At 39.5% G+C, this 22,123-nt stretch overlaps 1 protein-coding gene across 4 annotated transcripts in view; it reads left to right on the top strand.

The window, feature by feature from the left end:
• The window catches only part of GRIK2 (glutamate ionotropic receptor kainate type subunit 2), a 432,204-nt gene that overhangs the window by 306,976 nt on the left and 103,105 nt on the right, over positions 1–22,123 (top strand). For 3 of the 4 annotated variants that reach the window (XM_083433428.1, XM_083433429.1, XM_083433430.1), the window contains exon 13: positions 19,961–20,079. The exons of the other annotated variant lie outside the window; for it this stretch is intronic. In XM_083433428.1, the coding sequence (XP_083289554.1) occupies positions 19,961–20,079 (119 nt within the window). The remainder of the gene's footprint in view (positions 1–19,960; positions 20,080–22,123) is intronic. 4 annotated transcript variants of the gene reach the window in all.

Raw genomic sequence — 22,123 nt, 5'->3', positions numbered from 1 at the left:
GAACTCTTTATCAGTAGCATAATAAAGTTTTCCAAACTTTCAGAAAGTAATCTGAAAGTTTACTGGGTTCTGTTTCCCAGGACCCCTGGATGGTTAAGTCCAGGCAACTATGGGATGCGGCACTTAGCTCGCTTTTCAGGCTGAGGGAGCCAGCGTTTTGTCTGCAGACAGCTTTCTGGGTCATGTGTCCAGCAGGACTAAACCACTTCTGGCGAGTGCCAGAGCGCACAGAAACACTGTTTACTGCAGTGCACTATGTATCAGTGCAGTATTAAATGTCAGGATGCTTCTTGGGGTACTAAGAGTTCTCAACTAAATTCTAGCAACAATATATTTTGAAATACCTTCTTATATTGTGCTATGAATAGGGATATTTTGTTTCAACATCAGTTTCTCATCTCCAAATGGGAGATGCCCACTCAGAAGTCCCAGTTATTTTAGTGAGGCTTGTGCCCAGGATCATAGCTGTCAACGTTTTCCATTTTTTAAGGGAAATCCCCTTATTCCGAATATGATTTCTCGGAAGAAAAGGGAAAAGTTGACAACTATGCTCAGGTTAGTGGGATAGAATTGAAGTCTGATAAAGCAACCCTATACAGTGGTACCTCGGGTTAAATACTTAATTCATTCTGGTAGTCTGTTTTTAACCTGAAACTCTTCTTAACCTGAAGCACTACTTTAGCTAATGGGGCCTCCTGCTGCCGCTGCACTGCTGGAGCATGATTTCTGTTCTCATCCTGAAACAAAGTTCTTAACCCGAGGTACTATTTCTGGGTTACCCGAGGTACCACTGTCCATGCCTCTTCCCAATAATAAATACCATCACTCATGGATGTTATAGGATGTCAGCCTGAGTCCCACAATAGAAAAGCTGCTGCTTTTAATAGTGAACAAATAGAAAAATTGTGCCAAGTATCATAAGAAAGGGGCTCACGAATTTGCAATCAATCTAAGTTGTAGCACTGGTTTGGGATTGCTAAACATCAGCATTTTGTCTCTGGGTTGGACATTGTGGCTTGGATTCTGTGATCTGTGACTAGGTGAAAGTCCACATAAAGGACACATTCCTTCTCCTTCTGCCTCCAAAAAGCCTCTTGGGTGGGTTGTAGAACCCTTTTAAGTAGTTTTGAGGGGCAGGGGCTGAATTGGAAAGGGGGAGTCTCCCTCTAGACTAGAGAGTATTTGGAGGGCTTAGTGGGCTACAGAATGGAGGGGAAAACTGGAGAATCTCTTTTCATTAAATTCCTTCTTTTCATGGATCAGTATGCAAGCCACCAAATCTTCTAAGTGTTGTGTGGTGGAGAAATCTGTAAACTAATATATTTTAAAAACTACAATTCAGCATTCTTTGTTTACTGGATTGGTTTAAACATGTCATAGTTTTGTTTCTTCTTGTTTTTCTGAACTTGGATTAATTTCAGTTGCTTTCTCAACGATAGATATCACTACAAGTCATTTATAAACTGTGCTTACATATTTAATTCAAAACTAATTCAAAATTAATTAATTCAAAATTAATTCTAGCAAGTAAACGTTAATGTTGTTAATGACATTTATTAGGATTTCTGGAACAATAAACTAAGATTTTCTACTTTTTTTGCCGCAACACTGCTTTTTGACATTGTTAAATTATCATGAGTTTTTTAACATCCATTCAGAGATGCATTGGGAACCAGCAATACATGCTTCCCTCTAGTGTCTGGATAGAATTTCCACATCACTCCAACAGTTAGGTGAGCAATTTTCGCATGCAGGAATCCCTTATGGGAATATAGCTTGTGTGTGCCAATTTTTGGTGGGGGAAAAGCACAAGGAGAAAGTAGTTAAAAAAACATGTTTTCAGTCCTGATCTTGATTGTCGCACCACATAGCTACTTTTTTGTTCCCCTGACATGTTAAAATGACCCAGTGCTAACCATGCTTTAAAACTAGCTAGATGTGCAGTTTTAAAGCAATCAGATACATGTGTTTTGCCACCGGGATCATTACCCCACATTTTCTACCCAAATAAAAATGTTGCATCTTTGGGGCAGCTGCAGATTTTTTGGTTGCTGCAAAATGCAATTGCTCCCACAGTTTGGCACTCTGTTCCTTGGGGATGCATTGTGGGGAGGGCATCTTGCCATTTTTGGGGTTGGGGAAAAACGTTACTCAAACTGTTCAAGGGGAAAGGAAGATTGCAATGTTTTGTTTACTATTGTCAGTGCTTTTTCTCTCTAAAAAATATATATTTAGGGGTGCTCTCGTTTTCCTACTCATATTGAAATACTGCCCCTCAATGAGGCCAAACTTAGATTCACAGAATGTTTAGGGGTATGCACACCCCTGCGTCCCCCCAGAAAAATAAAGCACTGACTAATTGTTATTATATTGTGGAGATAAATATTACAATGGGGTTATTATTTTAATTATACTTATTATTCCAATGCATTAAAAGCCCATTTCCCCATAAAATTATTAGGTTCATTCACTTGTAATATGTTAATTTGGTCATTAGCACAAAAGATCATCCCCCCCAATCAATTAAAAAAGCACTCCTTTTGCAGATTTTTGCTGTTGCTATTTTTGCAGCCATTATCAAATACCAAAAAATATGCATAAGATCTGCTTTAATTGTTCTGCATCCCCTGTCCTTATTTATATATTAAGTTGGGTTTTGATGTAGGTCTTAGCAAAGTGTCGGGTCCTTTTTGCATTTCTTCAGGAGACTTGCTGTGTATGCATCCGGCAGTGGCACTGAAAGTCAATGGCAGGATATTGATCAGTCTTGTTTAACCTAATGCTGCAGTTAATTACAGGCCTTTTCACTTCTACACCTTTCCTCAGAACTGGCAGGCAATCTGGCCTGTTTCAGCAGGCCTTAGATTAGATAGAAGCAATGTGAGTGACACTGTGATGTCAGAAGAAAGCTAAATGAGAGTACCTGCACACATTGTGGCATTTTGAGTTTTAGAAACTATAGCAGTATCTCTGTTGTAGAGTATTACCATTTGTAGTGAGGCAGAATAAGGCTCCCACTGAGCCTATGGAATATTCACCCACTGCCAAGTGCCGTTGACTCATGTTTCTTTCTTCGATGCCCAAGCTCATTGGTCCCCATATACACTTTTTGATGGGGGAGTTGAAATGCTAGATTTGCATGTATGACAATTTGGAAGGGGGGAGAAATTTGGTCCAGCTCACACGTAAGGGTGAAACAATCCTTCCAAATTTGCAATTCTCTGAATTTTACTTTTGAATTCCCCAGGCATAATGTGTAGAAACACACACACACACACACACACGTGTGAAAATAACATACAAAAATGTATTGTATGGAAAATTATTTGCAGGTCTTGCTATAGTGGGAAAAGTAGTCTTAAAAGGTGTATATTATGAAAAATTCACATTAAAATGCTGATGAATTTTCACATTAGCAGTTCTATTTCGTATAGAATTAAGAATAGTATAGATCACTGGTTCCCAATTAACTAAGTACTATGGACCCCCTGTTTTTCAAAAGCTAAGCCATGGACCGTTACTTTTGAAAATGTTGATATCTCTATTTTTGTTATTTGCCATGGACCCCTCTGGGTGGGTTATGTGGACTCCCTGGCATCCATGGATCACTAATTGGGAAGCACTAGTATAGCTTATTTGACTTTCAGATGAGTTCAGGATACTTGCACCACCAAATTTCCCTGAAAGGATGGTACAAAATATATTTCATTCATAGGATAATAGGACTTAGAAAGCCATGATCTGGAACCTTTCTCCGTTCATCTGCACCCCAGCCATGCACATATGTCAAATTATTTCACCAAGACTAGGGTACATTAAATTTCCATATAAATTTTTTAAAAAATCATCTTACAAAAAGAAATGCATGAATCCATCCTTGGTTGTCAAGACTGGCTTCCCATAGGTTCTAAAACAAAATCCTATATATACTTATATATGCCTGACTTGCAGGCAACTGGACTTCACAAGGAAAGGAAGGGCAAAGACAAAGGAAGCTTAGCAGATTTTTATCTAATACCCCTCCCCCTGCAAACATTTGGCAGCTCCATGGAATGGAGTTAGCTAGAAGCCTGAAATTATAGCAGTAGACCAGTTAACAGCCTGGCCACCATAGAAGCAATAAATAGAAACACCACAGAGAATAACTGTAGTCGAAATATTTAAAATCCAAAAAACAGTACAGTATCTGTACAATGCTTGGGTATTATATAGATCACTCAGCGACATACTTTAACTCCTCAGCAAGTGGAGAAGCATAAAATCGACCATTTAACACCCGAATAAACATAGAGCCAAATACAATCACATAACTCGCAGAGATTCCCGGAAAAGGCACTCTGCAAATGAATCCACTCACTTGTGATTATTGTATTCTTTATAAGGTAATGTTCCATCCTGTGTTGTGGTAGATTTGGGCTGTTGCTTAAACCCTCCCTTTCCCCCTTCCTACATGGCAGGCGCCCTTCATGACAGGTCATCCCAGAGGCATTGTAATTTCTCAGTTTGGAAAGCAGCACTGACCAGATCAAAAGCAGTGTGCAAGCACTACTGTATTATCTGACAGGCACTCTTCCCATCAGTAAATCAGAGGTTGCCTTGAAGGCTTCTGGGCTGACATCTGATTTCCTGTTAAAAATGTGTTTGCCAGATTCTTAGGCCTATGAAGCCAAGGACTCCTGAGCGAAATAATTCCAGCAGATGGGAATGGGTGTGCTAATGACATGGACAGAACATCTTGGCCAGGGATATTGAACAGTCCCTTAAACTGAAGAAGTTGGCCATGATTGCTAATGGGCTGAGAGGCTCACACTTTAATAAGTACCTTTTCTCATAGCCTCAAAGACCTGCTGCTGTCATTAAGACTGGCCCACATTATATATCATGCATATATATTTCCAGCTGATGAACTGTTTAGGCCCCATACAGATTTGTAGTACTCATGTGGTAAAGGAGGGGGAGGAGGAATCTTGCAATTGACTAGAAAAGTTACCCATGCAATTTTTAACGTATTTTTAATATAGCTTAAATGCCATAGTGGGTTTTTTTTATGGCAAACTAGGGAATAGTTTGATTCTAACCTACATTTAAATATTGGTCTTCTCAATAAATAGCAATTAGAATATTTGGAGAATGAAATCGAGTTATCAGAGAATAAGAGCTAAAATTAGACACAGGGTGTTTTGAAAATGTCCATCGACTGGGCAAGCTTCAAATTTTATCCACATGGTTCTGATTTGCTTGTCTTTAGCAGGTGAGCAGGTGGCAATTTTGATGCCTCATCTTTAATGGATGCAATTATCACAAGATTATACGGTCTACCATGTTAGGCATTCATGCATTTTAATATTTTGTTTACAGCCTTCCAGCACCCTTCAGACTTTCTCAGTGAAAACTAATGGAGAGTATTATAGCTCAGGTCTTGGCCCATTCAATATGAATTGCGTTGTTAGCTGGAGACATTTGGAAATGACACACTGCCAAACGGTTTAATAAATTGTGCAAGCTTTGTTGTTGCAAATAATTCAGAAAGATTGTTCCATAATGGGTGTATAATGGGGAGAAAAACCCTCAGAAGTGTTACTTACACAGCATTTTTTAAATTCTGTCAATAGCCATAGCACAATAGGACATTTAGCTTCTCTGCATGTCTTCTAAATAGTTTTCAGAGAATAGTGTCACTAGCTTTGTGGCAAATCCATGCATCATTCTAGTGGCCTACTTGCTGCAGTAGATTCTGAGTAACTCATAAATATAGGAAGTAGGAACCATTTTCAGTAGTAGTTGGAACTAATTTAGTATAACTAATTTATATAGTTTATAATTTATATAATTAGTATAATGAATTTAGTATAATTAATTTAGCCTTCTCGGTAGTGGCACCCATCCTGTGGAATGCCCTCCCACCAGATGTCAAAGAGAAAAACAACTACCAGACTTTTAGAAGACATCTGAAGGCATGTTGGGAGCATTAAAAATTATGTATCTTGATGTATTGTCAGTGAGACAAATATAAACCAAATGACTGAAATTGGCTTGTAAAAGATCAATAGTTTTTAATGGAAGCAGAGATAAAATGGACAGCTTTGGGGGACATTTTTGCATTATGTAAGTCATTGAAATAGTTCCATGACTTACATAATGCTTCCATCAATAATTCTCAGAACTAAGCAATGACATGGGAAACATTTATCAAAATAATAATAATTTATTATTTATAGCCCGCTCATCTGGCTGGACCTCCCCAGCCACTCTGGGTGGCTCCCAACAGAGCATTAAAAGACAATAGTCTATTAAACATTAAAAGCTTCCCTAAACAGGGCTGCCTTCAGATGTCTTCTAAATGTCAGGTAGTTGTTTATCTCTTTGACATCTGATGGGAGGGTGTTCCACAGGGCGGGCACCACTACTGAGAAGGCCCTCTGCCTGGTTCCCTGTAGCTTAGCTTCTCGCAGTGAGGGAACTGCCAGAAGGCCCTCGGTGCTGGACCTCAGTGTCCGGGCAGAACAATGGGGGTGGAGACGCTCCTTCAGGTATACTGGACCCGAGGCCATTTAGGGCTTTAAAGGTCAGCACCAACAATTTGAATTGTGCTCGGAAACATACTGGGAGCCATATTACTTTTTGAGGACATCCCTAGTATTACAGTAGCACATGTGTCCACTCTGGAGTATGCATATGTATTACTTTTTACCTAAGGGACAGACTTAGAAATGTGTGGGGAATTGTAAGAATGTTACATTATGTTATTTCTAGGAAATGCATACATTATATAGTCTAAAAGATTAAATGTTTGCAGCTATTGTGATGCGTAGACATCAGAAATAAGTGTGAGTGTCTGCTGTGGAAGGCAGAGGTTGTACGTTGAGGGAAAAGTGGGCTTTTGCCTTTTTACTCCATCTCCCACTTTCAGGCTGTTCATCTAGACATCCTGGCAGCCTTACCTACTTTGTGAACTGATGGCATTAAATAGCACTTACCACAATCCTGGCTGTTGGAAATTACGGCGGTCATTGCTATGAAACGCTACTACAGGTTTTTGGCGCTCTTGGGGGCAAGATGCTGTCAGATCTATCCGATGTCACCCATTGTTCATATCCATTGCTTCCTAACCCACAGGGGAAAATACATTAAAATATTAAATACTGTAGTTTCAGTTGGAAGACTTGAAGTGTCAAGCTGCTGTTTTCCACTCTAGGTTAGCTGAATGTGAAGTTGTTCACTTGCACTCTGTATGCATATGATAGACATGTTGTAATTAGTTTACAGTACCCTGGAGCTTGAAGCACAGCAGGTGGGCTTTTTGGCAAGCAAGGTTAGTGTAAACAAGAAGATAGGTTGGTGCCATGGAGTGGCAGGCTGCTCTAATCACAAGGTAATTCTTCATCTTCGGTCATTAAGAAGTACCTGCTTTTTCACAGTTCTGGCTGCTTTATTTTTCTTTGATGCAATCTGTGTTTGGCAGATTGATCACAGATCAGCAATAATGGGTGATATCCAATGAAGTCCTACTATGACCCATTGAAATCAATGCTCCTGCTCTGAGCTACTCTATTGCTATATACCACCCACCTGCCCATCACCTGAGATCAAATTAACGCTAGATGGCCCAAAGTATTTTCTCTCTGCTTTACTGTTGCAGCTTAAACTGTGCCTTTAGAGAAAGATCATTCTCATTGCCAGCTTCAGTTCAACCCAGTGGTGCAAAGGAACATTTTTTTCTGTTATGGGTTGAGCCTGCAAAGGAAGATCCTTTGCCTTTCTGGTTTGAATTCCAGCTGGCAATGCAAATGAATATTTGTGCTTATAGCAAGCCCTACTTTGATCCCAAGCAACTTGCTGTGAGTGCTGATCAGCTGATTTTCACATACAGCAAGCGTGCTTTGGGCACGGATTGCCTATACTATGCAGTTCCCAATTGGGACTTGCTGTGGCAACAGCAAGCTGTGCTTGCCAAGGAGCAATCGGGAGTGTACTTGAAGGCTATGTCATTACCAGCCGGCACCTGACATCGCATATGATGTCAAGGGTGGGAAAGGTGGCTGTTTATGAGGAAAGCAGCCTCATGAACCAAATTGGGACTTGTGCTAGGCTTAATCTGTCCATAGCTGTCAACTTTCAGATTTGAAAATAAGGGATCAGCAGCCTCACCTGTCCTGGGAACAGTCTATGGGATATCTAACAATCCGGGATAGCAGTGGGAAATGGTGGGAAACGGCGCTGGAATAAGGGAATTTCCCGCAAAAAAATGGGAAGGTTGATGGCTATGAATCTGTCACAGGGGCTGCCTCATGATTCCTCAACTTGTGGATTTTACAATCTGAGACATGTGGAGTGCAGGCTTTAGGAAAGACTCTAGGACCCATGGTGCTCCCAGCAATAGCACCAGGAGTGTGCCAGGGCATGGAGAATTGGTGATTTTGAGACCATCCATTTTTCACAGATCAATTCTGAGCTGTATGTAGGTGGCATCTGTCATTACTAGAACAGTTACCTTAATGTTATCATTTAAGGCTGCAATTTAACAAAATGTGTGACAAAGGCTCTTCAGACATATTTCATATGCTTTTAAAATGCTTTCAAACATCTGTGTTACTACTGATTTAATTTTAGGAAAAATATTTTCACAGAGAGTTGGTTATTTTGCCCTTGCACCATCTTGTGAACCCTGCATGTTCCTGTGACATGATGCATGCACCAACACTGTATATAGGATGCAGAATGAAGCATGTTCATGTTAAGAATATAATTAGCCCAACCAAAAATTATATATAAATATATATATTTAGCTTGGTGTGTTCATTATAACTGACAGGATGTAAGAACATACGCAAAGTGCTATCTTGCAGGACATCAAAGTGATATGAGAGTAACCAAATATTTAATGGTACCATATATACATGTGGGAAACCTCTCATCTGAAGTATCTGCCCATGCAATGAAAAAACGTTACAGTGCTTCTTTACCCATGTGGAAAAACACAGGTATAGTAAAACTATCCTTTCCAATCCAGCAGGAAGGGAATGAAAGATGGTGCCATAGCCAGGTGGAACATAGAGAGTGGCTATTTCTAGCAAATCCCTACCAGCAAACTCCTCTAAGTAGCCCAATAAATAAAGAAATAAGAAAAGGAACGTCCTGAACTTTTCCCAGTAGCATCCCTTTCTTTTTCCTCTTGGGAAGTGAGAGACTCAGTTAGGGTCCTGGATTCTGCCCCCCACTATTTCTCCTTGTGCCCCACAAGGTGCTTTATAGGCCAATGGACTCTTTTGAAGTGTTGCAAAATAGGACATAGCACACTGCAACAGGACAGGGCAATCAAAGGAATGTTGTTGGTCCGCATAGCATAAGTAGAAATGTGTTTCAACTTACGGAAGCCATTTCTAGATTTTCCCTATTTCCCTTCATAATTTGGAATGACCAAGATTCTAGGACAGATAAGAGCTGCAGTTCTGAGCCCAAAGTTGCTGAATTGTAGGAAAATTTACTTCCATCCTTTCCCTGCTTTCTAGTTATGTATGTGCTTGTAGAACAAGAGTGGGGAATGCATGGCACTCTAGATGATCAACTCCAATGCCCATCAACCCCAGCCAAGATAACCAATAGTCTGACATGATGGGAATTGTACTTCAGTAACATTTGGAGGTGTGAAGGTTAACCATCCCTGTTGCAAAGTACTGTAGATGCTAAAGAGTCTGTCAGTTCCACTTTATTTATTTGTTTTGGCTCTATTACAACAACTTTTGTCTGGTTGAGCTGATCAAACCTGAATCACTTGTGTGGGCCAATTGGTTTCAGAGTTAATGCGAAATGAGATTTTGTTTTTCTTGGGTCTGGAAATTATTTTCAACTGCAAGTTACCTCACAAAAAGATCTATGTGAAGAGAAACAAATATACTTGGGATCTGAGGCATAGTCAAATCCAGTATATTATATACAGTGGTACCTTGGTTCTCAAACTTAATCTGTTCCGGGAGTCCGTTCAACGTCTGAAACTGTTCGAAAACCAAGGCACAGCTTCTGTTTGGCTGCAGGAGCTTCCTGCTCTCAATCAGAAGCCATGTTGGACGTTCAGCTGCTGAAAAACATTCGCAAACCAGAACACTTACTTCCGGGTTTGCGGTGTTCAGGAGCCAAATTGTTCGACAACTAAGCCATTCGAGAACCAAGGTACCACTGTATTATAGCTTGTATTAACCCTCATATGGCCCAGTCTTGTTATAATTGGCAACGACATTGCAAAAACCCTGAAGGTGAAAGAAGCACAAGAAACTCTTGGTGAAAGCATATGATCAGCTTTCGGCTTTTCTTTTTTGGGATTTTCTACTATCTTTTCACATGCTTGCTATCTAGAGCAACAGTGAAACTTCTACCATCTGTAAAACAAATTGTAACTTTTAAAAGATTTATGGATGGTATGTTTCTTTTTCTGGAGTGTTTCAGAGTGCTCCATCTCCTTCTGCAGCCTTCAGATACACTTATTCTACTGCAGTCATCTTCTTTCTACAGTAAATTTCAAGCTAAGTACCCTAGGAGTTTCTGAGTGTTTGTTAAGTAGTGATTTATCAGATTCTTCCCGTCTAGCTTTCCCCTGCTATAAAGTGAGCATTCAGTTCCCTAATAATTTTTTTTCTTTGCTTTGCTACTTTTCCCTCTAGCTTTTTTCTTTTAAGAAAGAAGAAAATACTGATAGGAAACAAATGGGTATGTATCCAAAAGCAATTTTATCCTTTCTGGGAAGTACAGGACTATCTTCAACATTTTCTATAGCTTGAACAGATGGGATTGGATCACAGTAAATGTTAGGGTTGTCAGCTTAATTCCTCCTTGTCCTATGGTTCCAGCACCACAGGGGCTCTTTATAGAGTTAGCTTTGGTTTTTGTTTTGTTTTTCCAATTTGTGTGCCTCATTTTTGGGGAGGAGAAACTAGCAAACATTACCTGATTTTATTTCCTTTTGTCTATTTTTCCATGGCAGTAATTTTATGTCTGAACTAGTAATGATTCAATGCAGTTCACATTTAAATTTGAACCTGTCTAATTCATACTTGCCGAAATAGTCCGTGAACTGAATCACCACCAACCTTTAAAGTCCCAATTTCTCTGAATTTTGCAGTGTAGTTCTTCAGCCAAGTAGTGTGTAAAAAAATGCATATACCATGATGAAGTGGGCATAAAAATCCATAAGCTGGTGAAAATAATATTAAAAGGCATCAGATCAGGGCAAATGGCTTTGCCAGAGTATGTATATTAGGCAAAATTGCAGATATTGTGAATATTCAAACAAATTTGCTGATGAATTTCCATGAGGGCTTTTTTAAAAAAAATCTCAAACTGATATGGAGAACTAAATTTAAGATTGTAAAAATGAGAAACTGAAATTGACAGATTCACCCCTCCCTAGTCAGAAGCAATGTACTTTAAGCAATGTGCTATTGTTTTAAGAAGTATAAAATAATTCTACACAGTCTCCCAAAGATACAAATATTCTGTTTTCTAGTGTCAGATAAATCTTCTAGTTCAGCTCCCTGTTCACGTTTAATCTTTGTGTTTCAGATGAAACTACATGCAATTATGTCTGTTCCTTTGTAGATTTTAAAAACATTTCAGACACCACCCATGATGTTAGGAAAGCAGAGTACTAATAGACAGGGAAAATAGATAGCCATGCAATGGAGAAAAAAAGTCTCAACAGAAGGTTTATTTTTTTTAAAAAAAGTATAGATGATTTTGTTGATATGGTTCTGAAAGTCAGAATCAGAAATATTCTAAAGGTTCAGTCAAGGTGAAAGTGGAGTTCTTTGTTTAGCTATATATATAATTTTACACACACACACACACACACACACACAATGTATTACCCACCCTTCACCCAAGGTGGGTTACAGTGATTGAGTCAAATACAAAATTGCAGTACAGGCGGCAACCATTTTGTGCCAGGGTTCCCTTCCTGGCTACTGTGTGCATTGGCAGGGCATACATAAGCCTACCCCACCCCTTTCCACCCCCCATTGTGTCCTCTTCCTGGTCCAAAAGGGCCTGTGCATTTGATGGTACCAGAATCCACAATAAATAGTAGTAGCATAAAAGCAGCATCACATCATTACAGCATCACATAACAATACACTCCCCCATCTCCTAAAGCCTGGGGAATAAGCTACATCTTTGCCTGCCAACAGAAGCTGAACAATTTTGGAGGGGTGGGCATTGCGTAGCTTGCAGGCTACCACTGAGGAGGCCATCTCACATGCCCTAACTTAGCCATCTCAGAAGATGTGACCCAGCAGACATAAAGTCACAATAGCAAATAGGATGTCAAGCCAAACCCGGGGGGGGGGGGGCTGATAACTTCCTGGTTATTCAATGAAATAATCCTGAGAATCCTTCAGTATAGTACTGGAAAAGAAAAGCCATCTTTCTACCATCCTTCACCACACATCTGATGGTAGGTTAACGAATAAAAAACAAAACCCTGTCTTTCTATTATGAGGCATATGCTAAGTTGTGAATGATCTACTAGATACACAGATGAGATTGGTCAGAAGCTTTTTTTTATAATACAATTCTTATAGTTCTGTCCCACAGCCATACTTTGTCAGTACGACTTGTAAGTATATAATTTAATTAAGCCCCCTTTTAGAGTGTAGGCTACTTCTCATAGCTTGAGGAACATGCTTTTTATCCAGGAATAATTATTCGGTGCAAAACTGGCTTTTAATAGTTCTGGATTGTTAGTAGCTACTAGGAAGATTATATAGGCAGCAAAGGTTTATATGGAAATCTAAGCACTCCTTTTTTGTCCTCTTTTTTTCATGGCAAACAATCTACCCATAGAGATCAGGAGGGATGCACACTTAAACATTCAGCTTGCCATCTTGGTTCTGAATCCAATCATTTCTGACTTTGCATTTAGTATTTTCCACAGGCAAGCTTAGGTGAGATGGGTAGGGTCTCTTGTGACATATTAATATGAGCATGTGATACCTAATGGAATAGTGAAGCCTATTAGGCTGTCATCATGTTGTGTTATGTGTGAAGGCATATACAAATTTTTAAAAGTAAAGTAGCTTTTAGCAATGTATAATTCTGCTACTCTTCTCTGAAGGCAATTTTTTTAACTCCCACATTTGGTTATGAGTTTGGGGTTAATTCTTGAATAAAATAAATCCTCTAAACATGATCAAACCTGGATGCTGAAACAAGAGCCTTTCTTAGGAAATAGTTTCTTTACAATCAAAAGAGTTGATAATTTTTTCAGTAGGGGTCATGACCCCTTTCTTCAGTTGTGGGTGCATCACATTTTCCCATCATTTATATGTTGCTGGAGAACTAAATTTACCCCTCCACACACCCTAAACGTGTATTCCAGGTGTGAATTCTGTGTGGAATGTGTCAAGATGGTTTGGGAGTACACTTGTTAGTGTCAGAAAAATGATGTAACGTATCATACTTATGACACATTTATTCTCAAGGCATTTGAGAAACTTATTAAGTCAACTATTACGGGCATAAGGAGACATACTTACATATTTATGTGATTTTCCCCCTCTCCCAATGAAGCACAAGGATCAATCTTTGGAAGAGAAGGAACAAAAGAATTTGAAGATTCTCCCCACCCCTACCCCCACCCCAGAAAGGTGTTAAGCATTTAGAATTAGGAAAAGAACAGGCGGAAAAGGTACTGTTACTGAATTGTGAAGGGCAGAAAAGTGTTTCTGGTGCTTACAAAAAATGGAAGTGAAGTAAGATTAGAATGGACGATGTTGAAACTTAAAGGAAAGAGGCCCTAACTTAATTCTCCCAGGTGCTGTGTGGGAACATTTGAGATTCTTCATCAGCATCTCCAAGGGACTGCTGAGCATATGGCTCTCCACATGGGGTCCTTCACATTAAGTTTGAGGTGCTATTTTTTTAGATTATATAACTTTAAACATTAAAATTCATTCTGTTTTCTTATGTAACTATACCTCCTTATATGTGCTATATTTAATTAAAAATGAAAAATAAATTGATGCCCGCTAAACCTGGTGGGGCTGCTAGAATGTCATGGTGTGGCTAATGAGGTCACAGGGCATGGCCAGGTTCTGGTTTTCTGCCATACTTCTCCCCTTGGAAATATACTGGGGACACCTAAGCACTGCAGTTTTACAAATAGTAACTTCCTCAGCTGAAAAAATTCTTTGGTTCCAAAGGGGACCTTGCTGTCACAGTTGCTTCTCTGATTTGCGAATAGACGTGTTGCCTCCATCTGTTCTGTTTTCCCCCTCTGTCCTCCTCCTTTGCAAAGAAACAGTGGACATTTAAACATTGCAGTTTTATTAATACTTAGCACTTAACAGAGATTTAGTCTTATGCTTGCTCTCATGAGTATACATGCAGTTATGTCATAATTCCTCAGTAGTGAACAGAAACTTATATCTCTGCTCATTTGGTAATGCTCCCTCAATCCTGTTTTAAACCCCCCCACACACACACGAGAGAGAGAGAGAGAGAGAGAGAGAGAGAGAGAGAGAGAGAGAGTTGTGTATCGAGGTCCCCAGGGCCACCCCAATAACTCACACATCACACAGAATTTTTTGTTTAAGATTTTTGGCATAAGTTTGGCCACAACTTTATTGAAATACAAATTTGTGAGTGGTTGCTTAGGCATTGGTTGCGACTATCTGCCCCCACCATGGGGGACAGACTGACATTCCGCATGATGCGAAAGTCAGAATAGGGGAATACACTTGGGGGTAACGCGGAGCAGGGAACCTGCCCTCACCCCAGTTGCAACCAGGAGCTCACTTCCCCCAATTCCTTTAACAGAGTCCCTTGCAGCTGCAGCATTAGAGGGGCAGGCACAGCCAATCCATGCCCCTCAACCAACCAAACCATAAACCAATGCCTAACCGCAACCTTACAAGTTGTGACGATTTGCTACGCAGTAGGCAAAAACCAAATGGCCCCAGCCAATCAGCCAGATGGACAAAATTCCTACCAGGCCCCTGCCCCAAGAGCAGATGACCCCATGACAGGCATAGCAAGGTCAAAGCGAACAACCCTAATTCTAGGGAGGGGGGGACGGGCAATCCGATCCACGGTCGAAAAGAGGAAGCCCTAGCCTCGTGCAAGGAGTTTTAGCATTTCTGGCTGTCAATCAACAAATGGCAACATTAACTTCTTCCCAACAACAAGGGAAGCCCCAATCGCATCAGTCGCCAACGAACAATTAGCCCGCCCCCAACTTTGGAGTGTCCTGGCGGCCCCCACCACAACACGTGCTCTCCATGAAGGAGAACACGCATTGCTGGAAACTCACAATTTGTAGGCAGTAGAAAAGATGTTAGATATTTTATCTGAATAAAATAAATGAACCACCAGTGCTTGGAATGTTCATTTTAGAAAAGGAACAAAATAGTTCACTTCCAATTCATACAATGCACTTTTCCATTCATAATAATTGCTGCCTGCCACTCAGCTGTTAAAGGTTGCACTCCCCCAGTGCCAACCCTAAACCATGCCAAGAACTCAAGTTAAAAATAAAAACGAACAGAAAACATATATCTTAAATGATCACCTGCAGTTGTATAAATGTAATGGTTAAGAGTGTTGTACTAGGACCTGGAAGAGCAGGGTTCAATTCTATGCCCACTTAATTGAATACAATGGGACTTACTTCTAAGTAAGGTATAAATCATCATCATCATCATCATTATCATTAAAATGAATGGGATTATGTTAGTAACTGAAGCTAACCCATGCCTCTTCAGTATAGTTTACCACTACATATACAAGAGTATATCACTCCAGTAAATATTAGGTTCAGGACTATTACATTTTATTTAAGTTAAAATATTAGAAAAAGGATTTCCCCCCCCCCCCAGACACCATAGGATCAGTTCTAAATACTATAGCAGCAAGTTCCACAAGCTTCTCCAGTACTCTGCTGCTGCGGGCCCTTAGACATTCACACAAAGTATCTTAAAGTTTTATAAAAGCAGGGATTTGTTTAGCTCAGAATTCCTCTCCCTTTTGACCATCCAGTCAATACACCATTCCACCTCCCCGCTCAAAGTGAGATTGCAGCTGGAAGTGTGGGAACAACTGCGCCCTGCTAATGCAGTAGTCTGGGGCTGAGAAACAAGATGAACATCTGGTGTTCTTCAAAGTACTGATCATATTTTTTGTTCTATTTGAAGCAATTATGATAAGTTATTGTTCTTATCTCAGATGGTAGTTAGTGCTCTTGTATATGCCCGTATCATATTTTCAAATACATTAAACATAAATAAATAAACGAGGCCCAGTCCAGCTCACGGAAAAACTTTTTTTGTAGACACTTCTATCCCTTAACCATAAAAAGTCTCAGTTCAGCCCATGAAGAAACAAGATTCTCTCCTTCCCCCTTTATGATGCCAGCCAAATCTCCTCCCCTGCCCCCCTAGCATTAAAAAGGGTTCAGTACCACCCCTGAATTAATCAAATTATACACAACCGAACATGCTTTTGGAGTCATTTGCCACTATTCCTTTCACTGAAATGTTTATATATCTCTATCTGGCAATGATGAAACTGGAAGCTGAACAGTGAACTCGCTGGATAGCCATGCCAGGATAGGGAGATTGTGCTTCCAGTTGCTTTTTCCTGGTGCTTGCAAAAGGAGGGCAAAGTACTTCCAGCCATTAGCAGCTTGCAAAAGATGCCTCTATTTGGCTCAGGTTGATCTGATTGCTTGGAGAGGCTCTTCAGAGTCCTGCTCTAGTGCTGTGAAACTTTCAGTGCATTTCTGAGGGAATCCTGACCAGCTAGAGTTTATTCAAAGGGAAATGAATTAAAAACTAGAGGTTCAGAGGGGTCCTCCACCCTTTGTAAGCCACCCATACGGGAATTGATTATTTCAAAAACTTGTTTTTTTACCAATGGAAACAGGGTTGAAACCTTAGGGATGATTATCATCTCCAGAGATGATTGGCCAGCATAAGAGATGACCAGGAACAGGTCTCTAAATATGAAGGAATGTATTGCAAATGAATGAAAGGAGCATAGAAAGAGCCATTCTATAGCTTTATGGGGATTGGGTTTTAGTGTGTGTGTGTGGGGGGGTGCCCCACCTGCATTAAGTAACAATTTTCCACTGTTTCTTATCATTAAGGTGTTGTTAATTGACCAAATTACAAAGCAAGGAAAACTGGCGCATTTATATTTACTCTTCTCATAAGTTTTCTGTAGAATAGCAGAAGTATTGAGAGGAGGAGGAATGTGTCCCTTGAGACGGAAGTACCTAAAACATACAATACCTGTTTGGTTTTAAAAGAAACTGAATTTAAAACTTCTTCTCTTTGGAGTTTTTTTTTTGTCTTGTAACATCTTCTCTGTGAAGTTTACACATATTAGGTTGCATCTAATGTCAAAATGTTTTTTGCCAGCAAGAGAATCCATAAGCAGCAAATTGATGTGCAGCAAATTGTACAATCTGTTGTGCAAGAAGTTTCTGCTAGCACAGCTGTGGAGTCCAATTCCTCCATTGCCTAAGATTAAAACCCACCTGTCTGCTACCATAAGAGCCCTTGCCCTACAGGACAGAAAACTTTGGATACAGCCTTTTAAAAATTGAGATGGCAAAGCTGTGTGTGGAATGCATTTGCTTAAATTTAAACAAGTGAATAATTTACTGCATCAAACACGAAATGGGTTGGGGGAAAAGACTCCTGCTACAACAGTAGACAACTAAAGAAGTAAAACCAGTCTAGATTTCTTGGAAAGCTGCAGAAGAAATAAGGTCAGAATATTTAATTATAACCCAATCAACCTTTCGTGAGCAGCGTGTCAGTTTTACTTTTGAGAACCAAATGAAACATTTCTTTGTTTCTCAAGCACAGGCTTTTAAGACAGGAGGTGTTCTATCATTGTATTAAGAGGATAAAAATGGATTGTTTGATCTTCTGAATTTTAATGTGTTGAAAAGATTATTGGGAAGAAAATTGCATTCTCTGAAGTGGCAGAAATATTATTCAGATAACATTAATTACATGATAGTTCCCCCCCTTTAATAATGGGTGTATATTCCAGTTTGGGTTTGTAACAAACAGAGTGGCTTTAAAGACTTGAGAAATTTATTTTTCTTTTTAAAAAAATCATTACCATGAGTATAGCACTTAAACTTGCATGAGTTCTTTAATTATTGTGGCGGTTATGGTCCATTGTGCATTATGTTGTGTGTGTTTGCTTTTTCTAATGTGCTGTGGGTATTAAACATAAGATCCTCACATACTGCAAAAAATTTAAAAGACATGATTTGAAAGGAAGTTTATCTCCTATCATTAAGCTGTGTGCCTGAAGTGCATATTTTGTGAGGGTGTTTTGTCCTCAAAAGCACAAATAATAATATGGCACCACAGTAGTAATTTATCAAAACATGGCAAAAAAAGGAAAGAACAAAGGAGTCTATATCGAACACCTTGATCTCAAACATATTTAGCTTGGAAATCCCATTTTATTTCAGTGAAACTTGCTTCCATGTGTCTTGTGTCTACCTCAAGGCAACAATAAAGAAAAACGAGTTGACATTTTTGCATGTTTTAGCCACAATTTGACAAACAAGTTTTCAGACCAGAAGCCATCAGTGATGTAAATGTCACACATTATGTGGTCAGTACCATTTCCCAGAATCTGTGATTTGCCTCTTTGCAACGTCCAGACAGCCTTCTCCAATTGAGTGAACTGTGATTCTACTGGCATTATCAATTCAGGGATTGATGATGATTTAAGGGTGTGTGGTAGTGGGGGCATTGTAGAGAGTGAGGTTGGAGGGAAAGGAAATGCAGAAAAGCGCAGAAAGTGATAATTGTATAATTGGCAAGTCACAAAACAGTTATCGATATCCCAGGCATGCAGGCATCGGTAAGCCAATGAACACACGCCATGTCCTAAGCAATCAATCAAACAAACAAAAACCCACCATTGACTCAGTTCAGTCCTAAAGTGATAGTACTGAACCTCTTCAGGTATTATAATTCAGGGGTTTCATGTTGCAGTCTCACTTGAAGTTTCTTTGCTCTAGGATGTCAACTCCAAAGTCAATTCAAATGCTCCCAAGTGGCATTTTGCCATTTCTGATATTGGTCCATTTATTATTTTGCATATTGATTGCTAATGGGACATCTAGCCACCAGACTCTGTCACTCACCCACCATTACTTCAGCTTTGAGAGGAACATCATCAGGTCAAGAGACACAGCAATAGGCACTCACATAATTCAACAGTAGGCCAACATCTTCATGGTTCACTGTTAACCGTGTGGCCTATCCCCAGACCATGTTACCCAGTTCAGCCACGTTCATCTGATAATGGAGTTTGTATTCCACACAAGCTTGACACCATTATAAACGTGTTAGTTTTCGCTGTGCCCGCAAGACTGTTATTTTATTTTATTAAGTGAAATCCTGCTCATTTAGAGGTTTAATTTAATAACAATTCTGCTAGGCTTCAAGGTGCTATTTTACTAGTCTTGTGTAATCATATTAACACATTTATTTAACAGTTTACCTTCCATTATCATTATCGGAAAGCCTTTGTACAAAGTTTTTAGTAGTGTTACACTGTAATAACTTGCTAATTATTATGTGTGTGTCAACATGCCTAAGAACTACACGATGTGCTATTTATTGGGGGTCTAAGTGATACTGAGTCCTTTACCGTGATTTGATTTGATTTGTTTTGTTTTTGCAAGACTTACTGGCACCATATAATGTTACTGTGCAAATTAATTAATGAAGGAAAGGGTACTTCATCACTGGTATTTTTTCTTCTCCTTGTAATGCTTCCTGTATTTATATACTGCAATTGCACTGTGACAACTTTCTTTCTCTATTTTCTATTTAACTTTTCTTATTTTTTCTGTTTCTTTTGCAGCAAATTTGCTGGATAGAGTTTCTGCTCGCTGCTTGTTAAATATGTTCTTTTTTTCTGTCAATTACCACAGGTTTAGTCCCTATGAGTGGTATAACCCACACCCTTGCAACCCCGACTCAGACGTGGTGGAAAACAATTTTACCTTGCTAAATAGTTTCTGGTTTGGAGTTGGAGCTCTCATGCAGCAAGGTATACGATTCAGCCTGCTCTTTCCCCTGGGTGCCATGTCCCACTTTTTGCTGGGGGTGACAGTTCTCTCTTTCTCTGGCACAAATTGCTTGCATGGGTGCCTCTGTGCATGTAACCATAAACCAGCTTTTAACATTAATACACCTAGGCATTCTTGAATCCCACTTTCTGAAAAAGAGTACCCAGCAAAATAAGATAAATCCAAACCTCAATATTCTCAGGACACTTCCCTCTAACCTGGATATAGGTACATCTCACTGCAATTAATTGATGCTCTAGTCTGTATTTTTCAAACAGTGACATCTTTGCAAAGCAAGAGCTGAAAGCATGATTACCTCTTTCCTGTTGTCTACTTTGGATGTAGACCTTCATTTTCCGTATTCAGCGCTGAAATGAGATGCCATTTATTGCATGGTTAATAAATGCCATCCCAGTTTGCAATAATTGTTGCAACCATGTTCTGTTTGAGATTCCTTAAATGCAAATTAATAAAGGCAAGGCAAACGACGTAGCACATGCTGTACGGTATGTGCAAAGAAATGCATTTTAAAAGATGGTTGCTAAAATTATAGGGATGCTCATCTGAGAACAGATAATAACACATCAACAGGGTATTTATTTATTTTGGTTATACAGTGCACTCCTCTTGTGCCTATTTTGTTTAATTTACAAGAGGGCAATATAAGCAGCAGTCCTAAACAATATAATCTATAGTAAATTGTTAGTAGGTTCCCCTCTCCCCCAGTGTAATACGACACATATAAAAGGAAGGCAGTATAGTGTTTGTCATCTAATTAACATTACTTATTTTAAAATTCATTGTTCTTCATGCTATCATTGCTTGCCTTTAGTAGACTACACCCACATCTCCATGGAATACCAAAAACATTTGTCCCCTTCTTGAGCATATTTTTCAACAGATATTTTAAGAGAAGTTGACAGTTGCAGGAGAGTATATGTACACATTTAGGTGCTAGAACCAGCATTTAATTTCGGCAACCAAAAGTACAGAAGGTGGACATGTGTATTTGGGTATCTTGTGCAGGTGGGGGGGCATTTATTTTGCTTTCATTTTAAATAACAGCATTTCCTTTTGGAAAAGTAATTAATGTACTTGACAGAATGTCTTAGGAGACATGTAGGAGTTAGGGCATGTTGATATAACTGCCCTGGAGCAGGAAGTTAGAACAACTTTAATTAAACCTCTACCACGCTTGTAAACTGCTCTGGATTCTTGTTTTTGAAGTTATTGATACGTGGAGACCCACAATAAATATAATATAGCAGTGGGCACAATCCAGTCAGAAAGACGCAATTGTAATTTCCATTTATTTCAACAGAAAAGAGTTAAATACACTCTTTCATTCAAATTAAAAATGTTTAACTCTGGCTGGATCTGACATGTCCAGTGTGTTCTTTGCAGTCTGAACATTTTATTCTTAAACATCCTTTCGTATGAGTAATACAAAATGCACCAGCATTTTAAAAGACCGAAACTACAATCAGATCATGATTTAGAAAAGCACTTGGCAAATAGATAAGCCAAATATATTGCATAGTGGTAAATCTCATGCCAAACTCCTGTAAATAAATAATAGCCTAAATAGAAATAAAAGAAATATATTTTATGAAACATAGGACTATCTACAAACCACACCACAAGGAGAGGACTAGGTTGAGTGGAAAGGAGTCCTGCACATGCCCAATAGCCACTTTATTTCATTCCTGGAATGCAGTTGGTTTCATCTAAAGAGAACTGATCACAATTTTTGCTGTGGAGGTAGCAACAGTGGCGTAGCATGGGGGGTGCAGGGGGGGCCGGCCGCACCAGGCGCAACATCTGGGCGGGGGCGCTTGCACTCGCAGCTCTCTGCCCCTATGGGTTAGGGGGCGCAAATTACTTGCCTTGCCCCGGGTGCTGACAACCCACACTACGCCACTGGGTAGCAAGACATACAGGTTTGTAATCTGCAAGAAAAAGCAAACATACAGTGAAGGACCAAACAAACCATGAACAATGGGGCATTCATAAGAAATGTTCATG

The sequence above is a fragment of the Podarcis tiliguerta genome, assembly GCF_965153285.1.
Source record: "Podarcis tiliguerta genome assembly, chromosome: 3".
Taxonomy (NCBI): Eukaryota; Metazoa; Chordata; class Lepidosauria; order Squamata; family Lacertidae; genus Podarcis; species Podarcis tiliguerta.
Note: the sequence above shows the minus strand (reverse complement) of the source record. Positions and strands in the feature narration are given on the sequence as shown.